Source organism: Trichomycterus rosablanca, chromosome 14, assembly GCF_030014385.1.
Source record: "Trichomycterus rosablanca isolate fTriRos1 chromosome 14, fTriRos1.hap1, whole genome shotgun sequence".
NCBI lineage: Eukaryota > Metazoa > Chordata > Actinopteri > Siluriformes > Trichomycteridae > Trichomycterus > Trichomycterus rosablanca.
The window spans coordinates 13620840-13643517 of record NC_086001.1 but is presented as its reverse complement, the minus strand read 5'-3'; the positions used below and the strand labels follow the sequence as shown (position 1 = coordinate 13643517).

Here is a 22678-nt window from a genome sequence, read left to right as displayed (position 1 = left end):
AAGTGAGGGGAATTGGAGATACTAAATTGCCCATGACTGTGTTTGATATAACCTTGTGAACTGATGAACCTTGTGTAATGAGTAACCACTGTTCCTGTCATGAATGTAACCAAAAGTGTAAAACATGACGTTAAAATCCTAATAAACAAACGAACAGCTAATTGTGTTGTGTGGATGCCCGCAGCAGTGTGCTAGCATGGTCACTTATACCAAATTATACACTTGTACCAAATTATAGATTATACAGATGTATAACAGGGCGGCACGGTGGCTCAGTAGGTAGCACTGTCACCTCACAGCAAGAAGGTCTTGGGTTCGATCCCCAGGTGGGGCGGTCCGGGTCCTTTCTGTGTGGAGTTTGCATGTTCTCCCCGTCTCTGTGTGGGTTTCCTCTGGGTGCTCCGGTTTCCTCCCACAGTCCAAAGACATGCAAGTGAGGTGAACTGGAGACACTAAATTGTCCATGACTGTGTTCGATATAACCTTGTGAACTGATGAATCTTGTGTAATGTGTAACTACCGTTCCTGTCATGAATGTAACCAAAGTGTAAAACATGGTGTTAAAATCCTAATAAACAAACAAACCTGCCAGCGTTAGGTTTCCACACAGAGCCATACCATGTATGGAGATCCACGCTGTGCTCCATGTTAAGACCTTCACCCCCTCACGCAGGTACTCTAACCTGTCCCAGACATCACATATCGCAACAGTAGCAGGAAGAGACCCCGTCCGACCTTCCCTCCTTCAAACACAGCTAATTGTGTTGTGTGGATGCCTGCAGCGGTGTGCTAGCGCATTAGATACTGATACTTAATTATAGAATGTATTTATTAACAAAAGGTAATCAATTGGGGTTGAGGTCAGGGCTCTCTGTGTAGGCCACTGGAGTTCCTCCACACTATGTATGGGAAAAGGTCTTTCCCAGACACTTGGGACAGTGATTATGGTGGCTTGGTGGGTAGCACTGTCGCCTCACAGCAAGAAGGTCCTGGGTTCGATCCCCAGGCCGGGGCGGTCCGGGTCCTTTCTGAGTTTGCATGTTCTCCCCCTGTCTGCGTGGGTTTCCTCTGAGAGCTCCGGTTTCCTCCCACAGTTCAAAAACATGCAGTCAGGTTAATTGGAGACACTGAATTGCCCTATAGGTGAATGTGTGTGTGCATATATACGTGTGTCTGCCCTGCGATGGACTGCCGCCCCGTCCAGGGTGTTACTGTGTGCCTTGCGGCCATTGAAAAGCTGAGATAGGCTCCAGCACCCTTTAAGTAGGAAAGGTTCATCCTTTTTTAATTTGTTGTGTGTTCACCAGTGAACATTGTGCTTTTAGTTTCCTCAAGTACAGATTTCCAAAGTGCTTTTATATTTTCATCATCAAGGACTTGTATAATGTGTAATCATCTTTGTGTTGTTTTGCACTTATGTTGGTAAGAAACACAGTTCCTTGTATCTTGGTTGTTCAATGTAGTTTCTGGAGGGCTGCAGCCATACAAATATTTGAGTACTCCTACGTCTAACACCAATTTTGGTTCCTTGCTAATTAGCTGATACGTTGAATAACATACATGTTAAATAAGTGCTGTAGTCCTCCATAACTGAAGTCTGTCTCCCCTGTGCTCTGTTGCATACGTCTTTGCATCATGTCCACCTTCACCTTTTGTGTAGATTTGTGCTTGGGTATGTATGTGTGTGTGTGTTTGTGTTTTTCTATATGTGGTGCTCTTTTCTGTGTGCATGTGTCGGGCTTACACTTGTCTCTGTGTGTGATGTTGTAGAACTGGGGACTTATGGCAAGCTAAAATATTATCACACAATGACTGAAGAAGGTAAGATCCTCTCTATGTGCAATATACCATCCGTGCCATCCTTACCCCCATCTCCCCAACCACACTTGACTGAGATCATGTGTGTGGTGTTGCATAAGACTGAGTGTGTATGTGCATGTGTATGTACCTCCTTCATACGGCGTTCGGCTTTGATGACCTTTCCTGGTGAGATTTCACTAACATAAGTGCAAATCGATGTATTCATTCTCATTTGCATTTAGTATTTTTCACTGTTCTCATTTTTCTGATTATTATTATTTATTTTCTGTTGTGATTTTAATCAGATTTATGTCTGATTAAAACAAATATTAAAAAATATATATTCAAACCTTGTTTATAATGGGACATTCGGTAAAACAGACAAAAGTACAATAAAGATCTTCAGTGTTTTAATGACCAACCTAATTGCATTGTGTAAAAAGAAATCGATTTATGGCATGTTAGCACTTTATTGCATCATCTTTCCTATTAATGACACTAGCCCACCACACCCCACACAATACAGGGCCACAGAGTGCAAAATCATCTATCCTTGCATTGCATGCGGCACTAACTACTAAGTTCCAAATTGCCTGGGAAAGCTACATCAGCACGAGAACTGCTAATCAGAATCTGTATTGATTGGGTTTAAAAGACTGTGTAGTGACAAATAAGCCTCTAGCCAAAAGCATAGTGCCAACGATCCGAAGCACAAGGGTGAGTTCATCTCTGAAAGGATGATAAAAAGACCTGACTGGAACCACTTAATGCTTCAACCCTTTATTTTGGCTAGATTAAAACAATTATTCAGTGGTATTAATTATAATTTTTCACACAGCAGTGTAAGAGATGTTCAGTTAGCGTGGCATTTGGATGCAGTTGTGGCACAGTCATTTATAAATGTAAATTTTTTACACAGAAGCAGAAGGGGTTGGACCTTTTAAAAACTTTGGCTGCGTCCGAAATCGTATACACCGATCAGGCATAACATTTATGACCACCTTCCTAATATTGTGTTGGTCCCCCTTTTGCTGCCAAAACAGCCCTGACCCATCAAGGCATGGACTCCACTAGAGCCCTGAAGGTGTGCTGTGGTATCTAGCACCAAGATGTTAGCAGCAGATCCTTTAACTCCTGTAAGTTGTCCGGCACATCCCACAGATGCTCGATTGGATTAAGATCTGGGGAATTTGGAGGCCAAGTCAACTCCTCAAACCATTCCTGAACCATTTTTGCTTTGTGGCAGGGCGCATTATCCTGCTGAAAGAGGCCACAGCTATCAGGGAATACCGTTTCCATAAATGGGTGAACATGGTCTGCAACAATGCTTAGGTAGGTGGTACGTGTCAAAGTAACATCCACATGGATGGCAGGACCCAAGGTTTCCCAGCAGAACATTGCTCAAAGCATCACACTGCCTCCGCTGGCTCACTTCACCCTTCACCGGTGTAATTCCATACTGAACAGTACACGAAAGCAGTACGCGAGAGCGGGTAGTGTGTCTAAATATGTAGTATTCAATAAACAGTACACAAAAAGTACCCAGATGACCTACTGCATGGGCAGTCATTTTTGAGTATGCAAGCGATGCACACTTGCGGTTCTTCGCGGCGTTCGTAGCGAAGAAGAAAGATGGCGGAAGGCGAAGTAAGACAAAAATTTAAAATGTTATGATTAAGTACAACCCTGACTAACGTCTGATTTAAAAATTGCTTTAACTGTGGCGATGTGACATCATGCATCACGTGAAGTTGGTAAGCTGGCGGACGTACGTCTAAGGTTGTGTGCGTACTGCACACTTGCGTACTGAAAGAGCTTACTGCTTTACCGGCCGAGCAGTGCGCATTGCCTCCAATTTAGTACGTACTGTTTAAGTATGCGATTTCAGAAGCAGCCCTTGTGTTTACTTAGATTGTCTTATAATAAATTAACAGAAAAGGTCTAAAACCATTGAGAGATCCAAAGCATTTAGATGTTACAGATTATCAATAGAAAAAGAGATAAGGTGAGGGGCAAATACTTTTTCACAGCGCTGTATATTATTGGCCATGGTTTAAAAATACAGATGTGATATTCAGATGTTCACATTCTTGTAGTGAACGTGATCATGTTCAGGAGTTTGTCACAGAGCTGATGTGAGGAACAGTGAGTCATTCAGGGAAGAGTTACACTGCGGCTGAACAAATAATAGAATAATGTTCTAATCTTTCCACCCACCACACTTACACTTTCTTACATGCTTTCTCTCACTTTCTGTTGCTCCCACCTCGCTCTCTCTTTAGCTCTCTGTTACCCCATCTATCTCTCTCTCTCTCTCTCTCTCTCTCTCTCTCTCTCTCTCTCTCTCTCTCTCTCTCTCTCTTTAGCTCTGTTACCCCATCTCGCTCTCTCTTTAGCTCTCTGTTACCCCATCTCTGTCTTTAGCTCTTTATTTTCATATCTCCCTCTTTCCCTCTTTTTAGCTGTTACCTCATCTCTCCCTTTCTTTAGCTCTCTGTTACCCCATCTTGCTCTCTTTAGCTCTCTATCATCCCATCTCTCTCTCTTTAGCTGTTACCTCATCTCTCCCTTTCTTTAGCTTTTATTACCTCATCTCTTCCTCTATTTAGTTCCCTGTTACCCTGTTACATCTCTCCCTAATTTATCCCTCTCTTTAGTTTTTTGTTACTCCATCCCTTCCTCTCCTTAACTCTGTCACCACATCTCTCCCTCTCTCTATTGCTGTTACCCCATCTCTCCCTCTCTCTTTAGCTCTCTAGTACTCCCATCTCTTCCTCTCTTTAGCTCTTTGTTACCTGACTCCATCTCTCTTTATCTCTGTTACCCCATCTCTACATCTCTTTAGTTCTCTGTTACCCTATCTCGGTTTCTTTAGCTCTTTATTACCCCATCTCTTTCTTTTTAGCTCTTTGTTACCCCATCTTGCTCTCTCTTTAGCTCTTTATTACCCCATCTTGCTCTCTCTTTAGCTATTTATTACCCAATCTCTCTCTCTTTAGCTCTTTGTTACCCCATCTTGCTCTCTCTTTAGCTCTTTATTACCCCATCTCTTTCTTTTTAGCTGTTTGTTACCCCATCTTGCCCGTCTTTGACTCTTGCTTCCCCTTTCTCACTTTCTCTGTAGTTCTTTCTTACCCCATCTCACGTTTACTCTGTGTTTGTTTTTGCTTCTGTGTTATTGTTCTTACCCTTTCTTACTCTGCTGTAATTTGCTTTTACTTATTATCATTCTCATTGTCTCTTCATTTCTTTCTCACATTTACTCAGTTACTCAGTAAAACAAGTCTTCTTTTTATGCTTGTATTGCTTTAGTCTTTATGAGAACAGGTTAGACTCACATCACGACCAGCATGATGACAAATTGGCTCACACAGCTCCTCTTATGTTGAAGAGAATGAGTCGACACTGACTTCTAATTTTAGCTCCATCATCATCACTACACTCTCTTTGATGTTGTAATAATAGAGTGAGATTTCCCGTGAAAATTATATGCTCATCCCCATGAAAATAAATACATTTGTTTTTAAATCTTAAACATCAATGGATGATGTAAAAAGATGTCTTTTAATGCTTTTTATTTAGACAGGTAAGTAAATGCTATTATGTAATTACTGTTGTAAAACAAATGCAGGAATCCTGTATAGATTATGGATGTTTTTTTGCTACCTACAGAGCCCACCACAAATGCTGGCACCCCCTGGAAAGCATAGAAAAATGAGATGTAAATGTTCTCATAAAGCTCACATTTATTAGAACGATGATTAAAAGGGAAAAACTAATTTTCTTATATATAACATAGTCATGATTTTCTGTATTATTATTATTATTAAGTGCTGTCAAGTTGATTCAGAGTCCTGGCAACCATTTGGATAGTCTTTCTCCAGAACATCTTTCTTCTGTTAGGGTCTTCAGGATTCATAATAGCTTGTTTATTGCTCCACTTAATGTATCCATCTATCTTGTTGCTGGTTGTTCTCTCCCTTATTTACTTTCATCCCCTCCTAGCATAATTGTCTTTGCCAGTGATGTTCAAAATAAGAAAGCTTCAGTTTAGCTATTTGGCCCTTGAGGGAGGTGTTACTTTTGATTAGGTCAATGATCCATTTGATTGTCTTTGATTTCTTTGCCATCCTAGGTACTGTTAGAAATTTGGCATACAGGGGTCAGGAGATCGGGTCTTCAGGAGTAGAGTAGTTTATTAACACATACAGATGTATAGGCGCAGCTTGGAAGACCAACAGAATCTAACTAGACATATTTTGGGAAGACTTTATCTACACAAGAAATGAGTGGAGGAATTAAGGAAAAGGGAAGGAGATTAAGGGAAAAATGAAATGGGAATAGAGGGGGGTACTAGAACAAAGATTGGGGAAGTGTGATAAAAGGGTGTTGGTTTTATAGCGGGTAATACAGGATACAAGTGTCCTTTCAATATACAAAAAGGTGTGAGGAGGCAGGATTTAGGGTATGTAGGAGACGGGAAAAGGGAGTAGGTGAGGGGTGAATCTCAGTACTCAGTACCAGCAGCAAGTTCAAAGATATCAATGTTCTTTCATGTCCCACTTTTTTACTGTCCTTAGTCTGGACAGTTCTTGTAGAGACAAACTGGAACAGACTAATCTGAAGATGTTCTAGTTCCTTAATTTTTGTTCTGCCACGTGCCAGTCATGTGTCATATGTATGTGTTCCTGACTGCTGGATCCTTTGCCAGAATATAATTTAAGATGACACAGTTGCTAGTGCCCCCCAGGTCCCCTGACCTGAACCCTATGAAAAAGGCTGCACAGGGTACAAAATGAAGGGCAACAAATGTTGTGCACACAGATCTAAGATTCTTTTATTTCATGTTTTTAATCTTGTCAATACTAGTGGCAAGAACTGTAGCTAATAAATAAGGCCCTACCTAATTCACGGCCGTAAAAATCGCGTCACAGATCACGAAATGAGCCTTTTTTATGTGATATGCAATTTGCTGTAAAACTTTAAATGTAAAGTTTATGTTTAGCGATTTAACGTTCCTAGTGTAATTAATTACATGTGCTTTATCACTCCTCATGACAAAAACTTAATTTTTCATTCACGTAGCATTAAAGTGCCTCACGTTTACTGGTTAATTTGCACTTTGAGGTGGTCCTAGTGTAACTGAGTATCTTTAGAGTTTGCTGAGTTTATAAAGTAAGAAATAAACAGAATACTTTACTGGCTTGTTCTTTTGAAGCACAGCACAGACTACAGAGAGATGATCACGTGTGTAGAGAAGCATTTTTTTTTATTAATTATGGAATCCCCAAGTGGTCAAAAAACACTCATTTCCTCATATATCATTGTCAGCACACTACAGCACAGAAAAGTCTGTTGCTCTAGAAATCCTACGGCAATTCAAGTTAGCAATCTGTTAGTCAAAATGTCCAAGATGTCAAAGTATAAAGCAGCTAAAAACACAACTCGGACAACTGAGTTTGGAAAACTCACAACCGATTATGTGGACAAAGGGGAGGGGGGAGGAGTCACAACACGGATGAGAATTTTCGAACACAAAGCCTCAGACTGTCACTGGATGTTTTAGGTTTACATTCAACTATTAAGGTAGGCTGTTCTGTGTATTGTAGCTTCCAGTTTTTGTATCATTTAATGTGTGTGTTCTTTAATGACTGCCGTAAAATGTGTCTTTTCTTTTAAAATCCGTGAAATCTGTGACTTTTGAAAAACGAGGTCCATGAAATTAAGCACATTTTCCCATAAAATATAACGGTAACACAACACAGATTCTTGTTAGGCTGCTTTTAATTGCATTTTACAGAACATCCCTGTAAGTTTTTACAAAAACATTTGACTGGGTGCCGACAGACAATTTTGGGACTAGCCTTGCATTGAAAGTTTTTTGTAATCATGCCCAAAGTGTGAACTAGTTAAACAGTCCTTAACTAGAATAGCCATGAGTTCTGTAACAAGAAACTATAACCCCACAAAGTGACCCCAAGGTTATGTGATGCAGATGTTCACATTGGTGGGGGTAGTCTGGGTGGACAGGGCCATTGCTGACAGCAACAGTCTGATGGGCAGCAAGCCAATCAGACCTAATTATTTTTTTGTGAAGGTCATGCAGTGATAGGTCAGGCACACATAGTTTTCACAAAAAGGAGGCTGACCACTTCGATCGATAAGAATGTGTTAATGCACTGACTCATGCTCTTTTTGCAATCTTTTATTAGCGTTAAATGACATTTTACACCTCTAAATGTCTTCTGATTTTTGACTTATCACCATTGACATATGAGTAAGCAAAAATACTAACCAGTACACCTTCTCCTCCTCTCATTTCTTGCTGTATTTGAGAAAAAACTGTAAGCTGCTTCACAAATACAGCTTGTAATAAAAGAGGAGTGTTTTAGGATTTTTACATTACAATGGGATGAATTTTTTGGATTTTAAAGCACAATTTTTTGTTATCTAATTGTGCGTAAATCACTATTACTATTTAAAATAGTACTATACAGAAATTACTATTAAAATCTACTCCTCAGAAATTACTATTTCTTAATTTCTATTTAAAAGGTGGCACGGTAGCTCAGTGGGTAGCACTGTCGCCTCACAGCAAGAACGTCCTGGGTTCGATTCTCAGGTGGAACGGTCCGGGTCCTGTTTGCTCTGTGTGGAGTTTGCATGTTCTATCCATGTCTGTGTGGGTTTCCCCTGGGAGCTCCAGTTTTCTCCCACAGTCCAGAAACATGCAAGTGAGGTGAATTGCAGATACAAAATTGTCCATAAAGGTGTTTATTTATATTTTTGTTTATGCATTTTCTCCCGACTTCAGCGATTGCGTCATGCTTCCTCTCCACCAATGCCAATCCCCGCTCTGATTTGAGGAGAACGAAGCTAACCCACGCCCCCTCCGACACGTGGGCAGCAGCCGTATGCATTTTGTCACCTACACTAGGCGAGTGCATATATGCAAATCAGCCTTGTGTACGGAGAGACACACCCTGATCCGCACTCTTTCCTCGCTTCTGTGCAGGCGGCATCAATTAGCCAGCAGAGGTCGTAGTTGCATAAGTCACAAGGAGTCCCTATCCGGCCCTCCCCTATATGAACAACAGGCCAATCACTGTTCATGTGGCCACTCAGCCCAGCCGGATGGCAGAGCTGTGATTCGATACGATATATTCTAGATGTGGTGTGCTAGCATGTGTTTTTACCGCTGCGCCACCTGAGCGGCCGTCCATGAAGGTGTTTGACATTAAACTTTTGAACTGATGAATCTTACGAGTCATACCGTTTCTGTCATGAATGTAACCAAAATGTGTAAAACAAGACGTTAAAATCCTAATAAATATCATGTTAACATTTTGACATTTTAGAGCACAAAATAGTGTAAATATATAACAAATTCCACATGCCCTCCATACTATATAGTCTTACCACTTGTTGTACAGAAAAATGTAATTCATCTTTATTGACTTTTGATGTTTGTATTTGCTGTTTGGTCTTTATTTATCACAGATGTGGATGCTATTGTGACATCACACTTTATTTTAGCAAAGGTGCAAGTTTAGTGTATATCAAGTTTTTTCCCCACTTGTGCACATGTGCTAATTGTCCTATTTTCTGCAATTCTGTTGAATGAACACAAAGCACAGTGTTCATTTTCAACCTGTAAACTGGAATGATGTTCTGTTTAGTTTTTCTATTACTGTTAGTTATTTTGCATTCTTTTTTTAGAAGAATCCCCATTCAGACCCACACTGACAACCTTTTTGTTATATAAATATCTGAACTCACCTCTCTATTTCTCTGTATTTCCTTGGCTGCTCCCGTTAGGGGTCGCCGGCGGATCTTGATCCGAATTATTGATTTGGCACAGTGTTTACGCCAGATGCCCTTTCTGACACAACCCTCACTATTTATCCGGGCTTGGGACCGGCACTACAGTGCACTGGTTTATGCATCCTAGCGGCTAGGTACCTAAAGGACAATTCAGTGTCTCCAATAAGCCTGGCTGCATGTTTTTGGACTGTGGGAGGAAACCGGAGCAGCCGGAGGAAACCCACGCAGCAAACTCCGCACAGAAAGGACCCGGACCGCCCCACCTGGGGATCGAACCCAGGACCTTCTTGCTGTGAGGCGACAGTGCTACCCACTTAGCCACCGTGCTCTTATATCTGAACTCACCGAACCGCATTATTTTTCCATCATATTTGCATTTGTTGTTGTTTGCAAAGTTCCTATTAGTAAATCACTAACAACACTCCTTCTAATAGCATATGTAATTCTTTAAGTTAGACATGCTCCTTATACAATATTTTAGGGAAGTATTAGGAAACCACATGCCTAGCAATTATTTAAACACTCTTTATTTCGTTTTTTTAATCTTTCAGGAAAGTTCCGTGAAAAGGCGTCCATCCTCCATAAAATTGCCAAAAAGAAATGCCAAGTGGAAGATGCCAATGGAGTCGCTGGTGAGTTTTTGATTGTGTTTGTTTGTTTTAACATTACATTTGTTGTAACATCAAGCTTTTCACACCACATTCACCATGTGGTTTCATTTTAATACATTTTAATAAAATTTTGATTCCTATTTTTATTCACCTTATGTGATCTTCACTTGCACTGATCAAAGTGAGCACACCTCTGTTTCAACAGTCCAATTATGCTAACAGAATCACATTACCATATTAGCATCTTATCAGAACTCAAATGGTGCAGTGCCATTGACGCTGGATTTCTTTGATGTTCTGATCTGTTTGAGTTTTTAGTATTCAGGTTTCACATTCACACTCGTGTTTCTGCTGCTGACTGTTTGACTGTGTTATTTTACTTCAGATAAAAATCTGCCAAACAGTTCCAGCGTGGAAGTTGAAGTTTCTCCTCCTCTAAATGGCACGGCAGAGCAAGAAGGCGATGCGGTGAGTCAATTAATCTCAAACGCACATATGCTGAACTGAGTAAACTGTAAGGCTGCGATTACACTGTTTTCTTAGCAAAATCATATACTTATTATGGTATTCGATTAAAATAATTGCAGAATTCCATGTGAATAAATGTAGGAATTAGAGTGTGATTGTATTACTATGTTACAGGGTTTGCAGGATTACAGGACAAATGAATTAAAAGCCTTGGGTTAAAGTTAGCTTTGTTACATGTCACATATTATTTAGGATAATGAGTTTATTTTAGTTGATCTTCTGGTCCTTAGTCCACACCTTCTTCCACCAAATTTTACAGTGGTTGTGAGACACTGTCACATATAGGCATTTTTAGGTCTTTGTCTAACTGTAAGATGACCAGGTGTTGGGTAACTGATGCACTACGACCTCTGCTGGCTGGTTGATGGCGCCTGCACAGAGTTGGGGAAAGAGTGCGGATCAGGGTGTGTCTCTCCGTACACAGTGCTGATCCGCATATATGCACTCGCCTAGTTGTATTACTATGTTACAGGGTTTGCAGAATTACAGGACAAATTAATTAAAAGCCTTGGGTTAAAGTTAGCTTTGTTACATCTCACATTATTTAGGATAATGGGTTTATTTTAATTAACTAACACAAAAGATTTGGTTTGATAATATGTATAAAATAATTAAATTGATATGATAAATTATTGACTATATATTACATAGACATTTTCATTAAAAGATTAAATAAGTGGCAAAAATGATTAAATAGGTGGCAGCTCGTCAATTTGTGTGTTTTAGTGGTTGTTGTGACCTACAGTGGGTTTACTGGTTAGTCTTGCTGAAAATTACATGAGCAGGTTGGCAAGTAACATAAACAGCCAACTTCAAGTATACAAAAATAATCCAAATTAATTCTCAGGTTTAAATTAAGCCACATTTAAAAATCTGGTTAAATCTGTTGTTATTTGGTGTGTAACTGTTGTTTAAGGCAGTACTTGTGTGTCTGTATAGTGGCCCTACAACCTTACAATTAAGGCTAACAGATATTAGTAAATTTAAACTTTAAACGAAACTCTACTCAGCTTTATCCTCCCTACTGTATTTCCATAAACACAAACACTTCCTAGTACCACTATCGTTTGCATGATGAAAAGCCCTCACCTTCTGCCCCCTGTTGGCACAGCACGATGCCAGCTGAACAGATGGCACAGCTTGCATGCAAACAGGAAAAGTGCCCTCTCAATGTCACCCTGACAACCAGTTCACGAGGGGCCAGCAAACACACTTCGTTCCAGATCAGTCTGGCAGAGCAGAAATTTAAATGCCTGTTATTCATAAACAACATATGCCTTCATTATATATATATATATATATATATATATATATATATATATATATATATATATATATATATATATATATATATATATATATATATATATATATATATATATATATATATATATATATATACAGTATATATATGTATATGTATATATATATATATATATATATATATATATATATATATATATATATATATATATATATATATATAGAGAGAGAGAGAGAGAGAGAGAGAGAGAGAGAGAGACTTTTTGACTTTTATACTCCTTTATTTTCAATAAAAATTAGTCAATAAATACATCTTTAGCATTCACATCAAAATAATTCAGAATAAAGAGAAAGAGAGTTGCTCATCTACTATGGAGCACAGAACCTCTTCACAGCACCATACATTCTCAAAACTGTCACTGTCCCCTGTACTCTTATAAAAGTTAAATTCAACCATAATCCTTGATTTAATAAATCTTTTCAGAATTGTTAATGCATCACAGTCAGTGCTTTGTGCTATTTTGTTTTTTCTGCTTATATAAATAGCCATCTTAGCTTGAGATAAAATTAGGATAAAATTAATTAGTTGGTTCTTGTGCCTGTCCCTTCTGACATATTTAAAACCATAGATAAAAACCTGGGAAGTAAAACCAACATTAAAAGATTTAAAAATGTCCTGTAAAAAGTAAAACAGAGATTGCAGCCTGGAGCAATTCATAAATGCATGAAAAACTGTTTCCCTCTGTGAACAGAATGGGCATTCATGTGACACTTCAGGGTTTATTTTACAAATAAAAGAGTTTACTGACACAATTCCATGTAAAATCCTCCACTGTATATCTGCACTCTTTTTGGTTAAAGGTGGTTTATACAGTGCCCTCCATTCTGGAGAGAGAGAGAGAGAGAAAGAGAGAGAGACTCAGATTTGTTTAATGGTTAATATGACCATCTTCCTCTTGATCACTTTCCAGAGGTTTCCAATGGGTTTTAGGACTCAGGAGATTGGTCCTGATCTGCTGGTCCCCCATCCACACCTTCTTCCACCAAATTCTGCAGTGGAGAATTGTGAGACACTGTCACATATAGGCATTTTTAGGTCTTTGTCTAACTGTAAGATGACCAGGTGTTGGGCCAAGCTGGAAATTGGACTTTATCAGAAAACTAACCTTACTCCAATTCTTATGGCCCAATCATCTTATGGCCAGCGGTAAAAACACACACTAGCGCATCAGAGCTGGGATTTCGAATACATCGTATCACATCTCAGCTCTGCCATCCGTCTGGGCTGAGCGGCCACATGAACAATGATTGGCCTGTTGTTCATATAGGGGAGGGGTATTAAGCCGGATAAGGACTCATAACTGATGCACTGTGACCTCTGCTGGCTTGTTGATGCCGCCTGCACAGAGGTGGGGAAATAGTGCGGATCAGGGTGTGTCTCTCCGTACACATGGCTGATTCGCATATATGCACTCGCCTAGTGTGGGTGACAAAATGCATACGGCTGCTGCCCACATGTCGGAGGGGACATGGGTTAGCTTCGTTCTCCTCAAATCAAAGTGGGGGTCGGCATTAGTGAAGAGGAAGCATGACGCAATCGGGCAGTTGGACGCGCTAAAAAGTCATGAGGAAAAGGGGTGAAAATGCATAAAACAAAACATAAAAAATAATAAATTGTCCTCACTGCCATTTATCATTCGTTTTGTGGGTCACTTGATCGTCCTAGGTCACCCTAAAGTTGTTGAGTGACATTTAAATGAGTTAGCAGTCATCCTGGTCAGTGAGGAGCCTGTCTTATCCTCACTCAAAACTTTAGTTTTCCTCTCTTTTAGCATAATCAAAAGTTATTTCTTATTCTAGTTACTTTAGAGGTACTGCTAGCAGTTTTGTCACCCATCTGGTCCTATTGCATTGGGTTAATGGTGATCACAGCAGAGTTTTCTTATACATTTTCTCATTAAATAAATAATCTAAAGAGGTCTCTTAATGTCAGTATATAAATTTTTTAATTTTTTCTATTTTGAATTGATATAATTTAGTTTTTGTTTGTAATACCAACATCAGCAGCAGCTCAAACATGTCTTGAGGCCATTGAAAGTCTCTTTGCGTGATATTTTGTTCCACCTTTCTCTTGTCAAAAAGGTTTTGCTGACGCCTTGCTCTAGTCTCTGCCAAACTCCCGCTGGATCTATTTTCGGCAGCCCACAAATTTCCATCCCACAATGCACCTGCACGTGTCTGGCAGAAAGCAGTGGTGCTTTGCTAGCACCTGCAGATGAATACCAGTGAGAGAAAAAAGCTGTTTTAAAATGAGCAAAATAGTAGCAGTTTATTTCAGTGTCAGTTCAATGTTTATACAATTTACTACTCCTAAGTGAGATAATCTCATTTATGTATGTGGTATAACTGTTCCTCACGACTATTAAATATGCATTTTAATCATTTAGAATCATTTATTAATGTCAGTAATTTAATATTATACAATTTAGAGCTGTTTTGATATGATATGTTACTTTACCATTTAAATGATAATCAGTAAGCAGATGCTGGAACTGAACCATAGTCTCTAAAATTATGCAAAACTTTTATTAAAACTTTTATTTAATAAACATTTAATTATTATAATCACTACATTTAATAGGTTTTGTGCAAATCGTTTATTTTTAATTTGAAAAACAAGCTTAGCTTACATGTAATATATCATTAATTGTAACTAGGAGTTAAAGAGACCTTATTTAGTTTTTTTTTTTCTATTTTATTTATGCATTTTCTCCCAATTTAGCGTAGTCAATTTGTCTTCTGCTGCTGGGGGGTCCCTGACTGCAGGTCCTTACACAGCGTTTTAAGACCCCACCCACATAATTCTGTCATCCTGCCCTAGCAGAAACATGTCTGCTGCAGTTACTGCCAATTTATGCCCGCTAGGTGGCGCCCAGCCGACCGGTGGCAATGCCGAGTTTCGAACCGAGGAGTTCAGAATCTCGGCACTGGTGTGCTAGCGGAATATCCTGCTGCACCACGTGGGTGCCATTGAGTCTTTTAATAAGACTGGCGGGTAAAGGCACCATGCTTCTTTTTTTATTATCTTTTTATGCATTTTAACCCGTTTCTCTCCATTTAGCATAGCCAATCCGCTGCTGGGGACCCCAGCCCAAGGAGGCTGTATATTCGCCTGACACACAGTCCCTCCGTCGTCCAATCTCTTCTTATTCATTAGTATTTTGGTGAATTTGTGAGTACGGTCGGCTTCACGTACGGAGAGCCACGCCCTGATCTCTGTACTCCTCCACTTTCTGTACAGGCATCCCAGGCAACCAAGATCCCGTTGATAATCCCACCCATTAATTCGGTCTTTCCCACTCAGCAGACTGGAGGCCGAATTTGTCTGATGCAGGCATTAGCCAGTTGTGCCCAGCTGACCGGTAGCAGAGCCCAATTCGAACCCAGAATCGAACTCAGAATCTCGGCGCTGGTGTGCTAGCGGATAATCCCACTGTGCCACCTGGACGCCTCCATGCTGTTTAACAAATGGCACACATGGGCCATGTCCCTATTAATGACTGACTAATACAAAAAAATGATTATATCAGGTTCTTAGGTCATGCTTTTTTTGTTCTGCCAAGAGCCTAAAATTCAAAATATTAAACTGATAGGTACAGAGACCACACCTTCCAATTGACAGACACACAAGCCTGACATTTCTCAGTGAATGACAGAAAGCTGGAGGGGGAAAGCTGCCAGTTGGAGCACAGCTAGGTGGTAGATAGTTGCTGATCGTTAAAGGAACGTAATGCCGCTGTGCTGTGCTTTTGGGCTGTTCAAAACATTTGACTACAGGCCTATTCTTAGTGTTGGTGTCTCATGTTGCACTGTTGGACAGCAGTGCTCCATCTTCTGTATTGACATATTGAATGCTTTCTCATCTCAGGCTAAACAGAAGGCACTAATCACCCTGGAGTGTATTTAGGATGGAACTCAGTGGGCGGGATGTGCTCAGGCACACTGTTTTACAGCTAGCTGATTGTTCTGATTCAGCAGTTCTCTTAATGAGCTGCCCGACAACAACAAAGTACAACACAGTACGCATAAATAAGCACAACATACACTCAAAATTCCCAGTGTGATGGGCGTATAATATCCAAATTTTAATTATTAAAGTAATGCTGCTGAGTGTTTAACTTAATCAATAATCTCAATCTACAAAATGTGTATTTATGATTTTAAAGGACATAAAATTACTATTTTCTGGTGTGAAAAGAACAGAAAACCAACAGATAGAAATACCTAAACAAAATAGATGTATGATTTTTTGTTGTTGTTTATGCCTCATTAATTCATAAAACACTAGTAAACTAATGATATCCTGGTTAATATTAGTAATCCAGTTGCACAGGAAAATGTTCAGCTTGTGCTTCCATGGTCTATGATATATTGCACTTGAATATATTAAGCAGTATTTTAAGCCTTTTATTTTTAAAAATAGCTTTACCATTACCTAGTAACTTTATCCATAAACTAAAACTGAAATATGTATTATTGTTAAATTCTACTAGTCAAGACCTTTGTAATTACTTGCCACTTTAGTGCCTTATATTAGGGGGCTAATACGCTAGTGTACTACCTAGGAGAACTCGGCGACTACTGACCTGGCTGGGTATCCAACCGACACAGTTGTCCATGTCTGAGGGATAAAAGGTTTATGCGAAATGTGACCTTCGTGTCTAGTGCTGGCACAAATGGCAAGGGATTTACATGGCGTGACTCTTTTTGTGTTATATAGGTTAATGTGAAAATCCACCACTGGTTGGTGTGAAAGAAACAGCGGGGGGGAGAAGTTAGTCTGCCGCTTTCCTTGGTCAGCACAGTACTAGCACATTTGCTTGGCTTTGGCCCATGATCGGTAGCCGAATGACCAGTGGCCAAAAAAAATCACTAAGCATTAGATAACATTGAGTTGGTAACCCTAGCTGGCATATACTGTATATTAGATGTACTGAAACACTAGATGGACAGAAGTATTAGAACGCACCTCTTAATCATTAAATTCAGTCATATTATTCAGTTGCGTTATCACAAGCACCTAGCCATGCAGTTTATGAACATTTTTGAAAAAACTGGCTTTTTAAAGAGCTCACTGAATTTGGGAGTGGAACTGTAATAGGCTGCCACTGTTGCATTGTGAGGAAATTTCTTCTCTACTAGACATTCCACTATCAACTCTTGAGTATTATTGTTAAAAAGCAATTAGAAAAAATTTAAACAGTTAAATCAGTTTTGTTTTTTGTTTTTTTATCTGCTTACAGCTGGCCAACTTTTATTTTATTTTTGAAATACCTGGTTGAGCAGTTTCAAAAGTGCTAATGGGCTGCATTGTAGGTCGTAGTTTTGACATTCCTGCTTGAGACACACACTATGCATGTGGATATGCACAATATGCATTAAGAAATTTCCTGCAAAGGATCAACAAAGTATCCATCTATCTATCTAAAAGCTTGAGCTTTTCTTGTTTACTTTCTCAGTGGCTCTGATCCCCAAGGTTTCAACAAGACAGGTGACCAAGCATCTCAGCAGGAGGCTCAGACTGCTTTAGTTCTACCAAAAGCTTAAGCACGCATTTACACTGATCAGCCATAACATTAAAACCACCTCCTTGTTTCTACACTCACTGTTCAATTTTATCAGCTCCACTTACCATATAGAAGCACTTTGTAGTTCTACAATTACTGACTGTAGTCCATCTGTTTCTCTGCATGCTTTGTTAGCCCCCTTTCATGCTGTTCTCCAATGGTCAGGACTCTCTCAGGACCACTACAGAGTAGGTATTATTTAGGTGGTGGATCATTCTCAGCACTGCAGTGACACTGACATGGTGATGGTGTGTTAGTGTGTGTTGTGCTGGTATGAGTGGCTCAGACACAGCAGCGCTGCTGGAGTTTTTAAATACCGTGTCCACTCACTGTCCACTCTTTTAGACACTCCTACCTAGTTGGTCCACCTTGTAGATGTAAAGTCAGAGACGATCGTTCATCTATTGCTGCTGTTTGAGTTGGTCATCTTCTAGACCTTCATCAGTGGTCACAGGTCACTGCTCACAGGGTGCTGTTGGCTGAATGTTTTTGGTTGGTGGACTATTCTCAGTCCAGCAGTGACAGTGAGGTGTTTAAAAAATTCCAGAAGCGCTGCTGTGTCTTATCCACTCATACCAGCACAACACAAACCAACACACCACCACCATGTCAGTGTCACTGCAGTGCTGAGAATGATCTACCACCCAAGTAATACCTACTCTGTAGTGGTCCTGGGAGAGTCCTGACCATTGGAGAACAGCATGAAAGGGGGCTAACAAAGCATGCAGAAAAACAGATGGACTACAGTCAGTAATTGTAGAACTACAAAGTGCTTCTATATGGTAAGTGGAGCTGATAAAATGGACAGTGAGTGTAGAAACAAGGAGGTGGTTTTAATGTTATGGCTGATCAGTGTATGTGTGTAATTCAGCACACAAGCATGCCTAGTTTCCCTGGCATGTTCAGACAAGTAATCGTTTCTCCTGTGGGCATTTTCACCACTTTAATTGGGAAAGGTGTGTGTTTTTGGTGTGCATGATTGAGTTTAATTGTCATTCCAATCTATGACTGGTCCTTTATCTCTAAAGGCTGATGAAGATGATGAGGAAGATCAGCCACTCAGCCTGTCGTGGCCCGAGAGCAACCGTAAACGCTTCACGTATCTCTTTATCCTTCCCATCGTTTTCCCACTGTGGATCACGTTGCCTGATGTCAGGAAGCCCGTGAGTCTCTTAAATTTATTTAATTTAGTTAATTGTTAAACTTATTTAAAATGAATTATTAATTTTATAACCATTATTGCAGACGGCCAAGAAGTTTTTCCCCATCACGTTCCTGGGCGCCATCTGCTGGATCGCATGCTTCTCCTACCTAATGGTGTGGTGGGCTCACCAGGTACAAAAACACAACACACCAGACAAAACAATGTACTGTACATCACACAAGTAAAAAAAAACATTCTTATTCAAAATAATCAGCATATGAGACAAAACATTTGACAAAATGTAGAAAATAAAAGCTTGTTTAAACTCCTTACACTCCTAAATTGTAGCAGCCAATCTTCATCTTTGCAAATGTACAACTGTACATGAAGTAAAACAAAAAATATATATATATATCGACCAGGTATAACATTATGAGCACTGACAGGTGAAGTGAATAACACTGATTATCTCTTCATCACGGCACCTGTTAGTGGGTGGGATATATTAGGCAGCAAGTGAATATTTTATCCTCAAAGTTGATGTGTTTTACATCACGTGGATGGCCGGGTGCGTGTTTGTCGCTTACCTGGGGAACACATGGCACCAGGATGCAATGGGAAGAAGTTAGTGTGATGCTTTGGGCGATGTTCTGCTGGGAAACCTTGGGTCCTGCCATAAGCATCTACCTACCTAAGCATTGTTACACACCATGTACACCCTTTCATGGAAACGGTATTCCCTGACGGCTGTGGCCTCTTAGCAGGATGATGCACCCTGCCACAAAGCAAAAATGCTTCAGGAATGGTTTGAGGAGCACAACAATGAGTTGGTTATAAAATTAACTGTTTCTAAAAAAATTTGATTAATTACACAACAAATGCACATATCACTATGATAGAACACATAGTATTGACAGATAAATCACCCCAGATATAATTAAAAATGCTTTAAACAAATAACAGACAAACTGTTTTGTAAAAAGCAAGAAGCTTTTAGAAGCCTGTTATTATAAGCAGAGGGTTTTTTGTTTTTTTTTACATTTTTGCAGGATGTCATGTTGTCTGAGCCAATTAGCTTGTTTCATTCTAGAAAATGACAAAAACTGGCTAGTTATGTGTCACCTCATCCTGCCAAAAGTGCTGGCACTGCTTTGTTATTCACTGCTTTGCTAGGAAATATCAAAGATTTAAAGTGGCATCATGACAAACCTACTTTACTTCTTCACAGATTTGATTGTCTCTTTGTTGAGTAGGTGGTGCGAGTAGTTTCCAGCCACTCACTTCCCAGACTGCCAAGCTCCAAGAAGGACATAAATTGTACAACATTCTTTAACGGGGCCATCACTTATTTGTTGTTAGTCCATCTAAAGTTTTGATGGCCCTGCACATTTTCTTGCTTCTTCTGCCAAAATCAACCCATAATATCCCCATAGCTTGGCATATTATTTTAGTTAGCTTAATTGCTTTTTGTTTTTTTCTCACCCTTGACAAAGACCTGATGGAAAATCAGCTATGTACTGTGCTGTAAGAGTAGGATATAGTGCCTCCAGGACTCTTCTTTGACTGTTTGGCCGTGTTTGTTTACAGCATCATAAAATAATGATATGAAAGTGATAACTATATCAGTGAACAGTTTACAGGCTGTAAATGTCGCTGATTAGGTGCTATATTATTTACAGTGGCCAAGTTAGCCCAGCTTGCTTACATAAATTACAAACTTTGTGTACACATAGATCCAAATTTGGTTCCTTAATTGACTTAATGACCTTATATTGCATTTATGAAGCTTGCAAAAGCAGGGTGAATTCTCAAATTGCTAATTGGACAAAGCTAAAAAAGTCATGGCTAACTAAACCACAAAAGCAGACCCTTTTCATCTTAAAACTTCCAGCAGCCTGTAAGCAATGCCACCAACAGGCTTCTGGTGTATCCAGAGCTCAAATCAAGCAGTAAACAGGTGATTTACAAAGCCAGTGTGTCCTGTTCATTCTATATTATTGTGTGTCTCGTGCAGGTTGGTGAAACGATTGGCATTACAGAGGAAATCATGGGGCTGACGATTCTGGCAGCCGGAACCTCCATTCCTGACCTGATAACCAGCGTCATCGTGGCACGGAAAGGTCTAGGAGACATGGCTGTGTCCAGCTCAGTCGGCTCCAACATCTTTGACATCACTGTTGGGTAGGAAAAAACACACAGCAATATCTCACATATATACCACTGTATTAAGCCTTATTTATTTATTTACGCATTACAAGCACTGGAATGATATTTTTGCCTGACAGGTTGACAAGTGGGATAGCTAAAAAAACTAATGAATAAAACATTTAGCACATGTTGAACTTTATTAGTTTCTGTTAATGTGTTTAGGAACAGTTAGACAGTTCATTTTTAATTTATAAAGATGCCGATACAAGAACTGTACTGTATTGTATAAAAATGATCATATATAGTACTATCGCCTCACAGCAAGAAGGTCCTGAGTTCGATTCCAAGGTGGAGTGGTCCAGGCCCTTTCTGTGTGGAGTTTGCATGTTCTCCCCATGTCTGCAGGGGTTTCCGGTTTCCTCCCACAGTCCAAAGACATGCAAGTGAGGTGAACTGGAGATACAAAATTGTCCATGACTGTGTTTGACATTAAACTTGTGAACTGATGAATCTTGTGTGACCAGTAACTACTGTTACTGTCATGAATGTAACCAAAGTGTGTAAAACATGACGTTAAAATGCTAATAAATACTAGAAATAAGAATTATTAAAATTGAAATGATCTACAGCTAAAATTCTCTAAATTTTCTAAATTGCCAAACTGGTAACTTCACAGTAGTGAAATATTTACGTTTCAAATCTCTTAGCTCCATTTGGCTACTTCACCTGTGAACTGCAAGTTTCTAAAATGACATGGTGCGTTCTGGTGATTTTAGCATTTAACAATAACTAGTTTTAGTCTGGCTAAAACGACTGCTAAACTGCTGCTAAGCTACTTACAGAGCAATAACTCTGCCATTACTTGTTGTTCCCAGGTTACCCTTTCCATGGCTCTTGTTCTCTCTTATAAATGGTTTCAAACCGGTGGTGGTGAGCAGTAACGGCCTCTTCTGCGCCATCGTGCTCCTCTTCCTCATGCTCCTCTTTGTCATCATCTCTATCGCCGCCTGCAAGTGGAAGATGAGCAAGCTTTTAGGGTTCATCATGTTTCTCCTCTATATTGTCTTCCTGGTGGTCAGTGTGATGCTGGAGGACAAGATCATCGCCTGCCCGGTTTCCATCTGACACGAATATAAACCTTTACACAGTCGAGCAAACTCCCTTTGGGCGGATCGCTGCCCTTTTTTATTTACTCTGGAACTGTAAATGAACCTGAGCCACCATATAAAATCGACCCCTTTAATACGTCAGCATGTTTTCACTGGAATGCGCCCGTGTTCTTACATCACCCACATATTCTATACAACAAATGTTTAATCCATCTTTGCACTCCAGTAGCTTTACTGATGTTGTTCCCAGCCCTGCTTGTTACGTTAATACCTATTTTGCTTACCCTTTAATTCCGGATAATGGATGTTCAGAAAGTGCGGCTTTTATTGACTTTATTGATACCGCCTGCTGCGGTGGTGCTTAAGGACGCCAGTTAGTCATGAATGCTTGGTGATGTAGAACTCATATTTTTAAATTTTGACTGATTCCCAATATGTAGATTGGCATGTGGATCAGTTTTTTTTAAAGTGATTTAAACACAATTGAAACACAAACTTGCCCATTGCTTTAATAAGCAGATGTCAAAATGTGAGCTGTTTGTTTAGCTGACTAGGCAGTATCTATTTGGTAAAATTTTAAGCCCTATTTGGACTACATTGGTTTTTCAGTGACCTGGAGTAATT

At 39.7% G+C, this 22678-nt stretch overlaps 1 protein-coding gene across 4 annotated transcripts in view; it reads left to right on the top strand.

The window, feature by feature from the left end:
- LOC134326126 (sodium/potassium/calcium exchanger 2-like) overlaps positions 1–22162 on the top strand; it is a 129879-nt gene extending 107717 nt beyond the window's left edge. For all 4 annotated transcript variants that reach the window (XM_063008336.1, XM_063008335.1, XM_063008337.1 and 1 more), the window contains 6 exons: positions 10176–10256; positions 10621–10703; positions 18682–18816; positions 18899–18988; positions 20812–20978; positions 21821–22162. In XM_063008336.1, coding sequence (XP_062864406.1) covers positions 10176–10256; positions 10621–10703; positions 18682–18816; positions 18899–18988; positions 20812–20978; positions 21821–22070 — 806 coding nt within the window. In that variant the 3' untranslated portion in view covers positions 22071–22162. The remainder of the gene's footprint in view (positions 1–10175; positions 10257–10620; positions 10704–18681; positions 18817–18898; positions 18989–20811; positions 20979–21820) is intronic.
- The last annotated feature ends 516 nt before the right edge of the window (positions 22163–22678 follow it).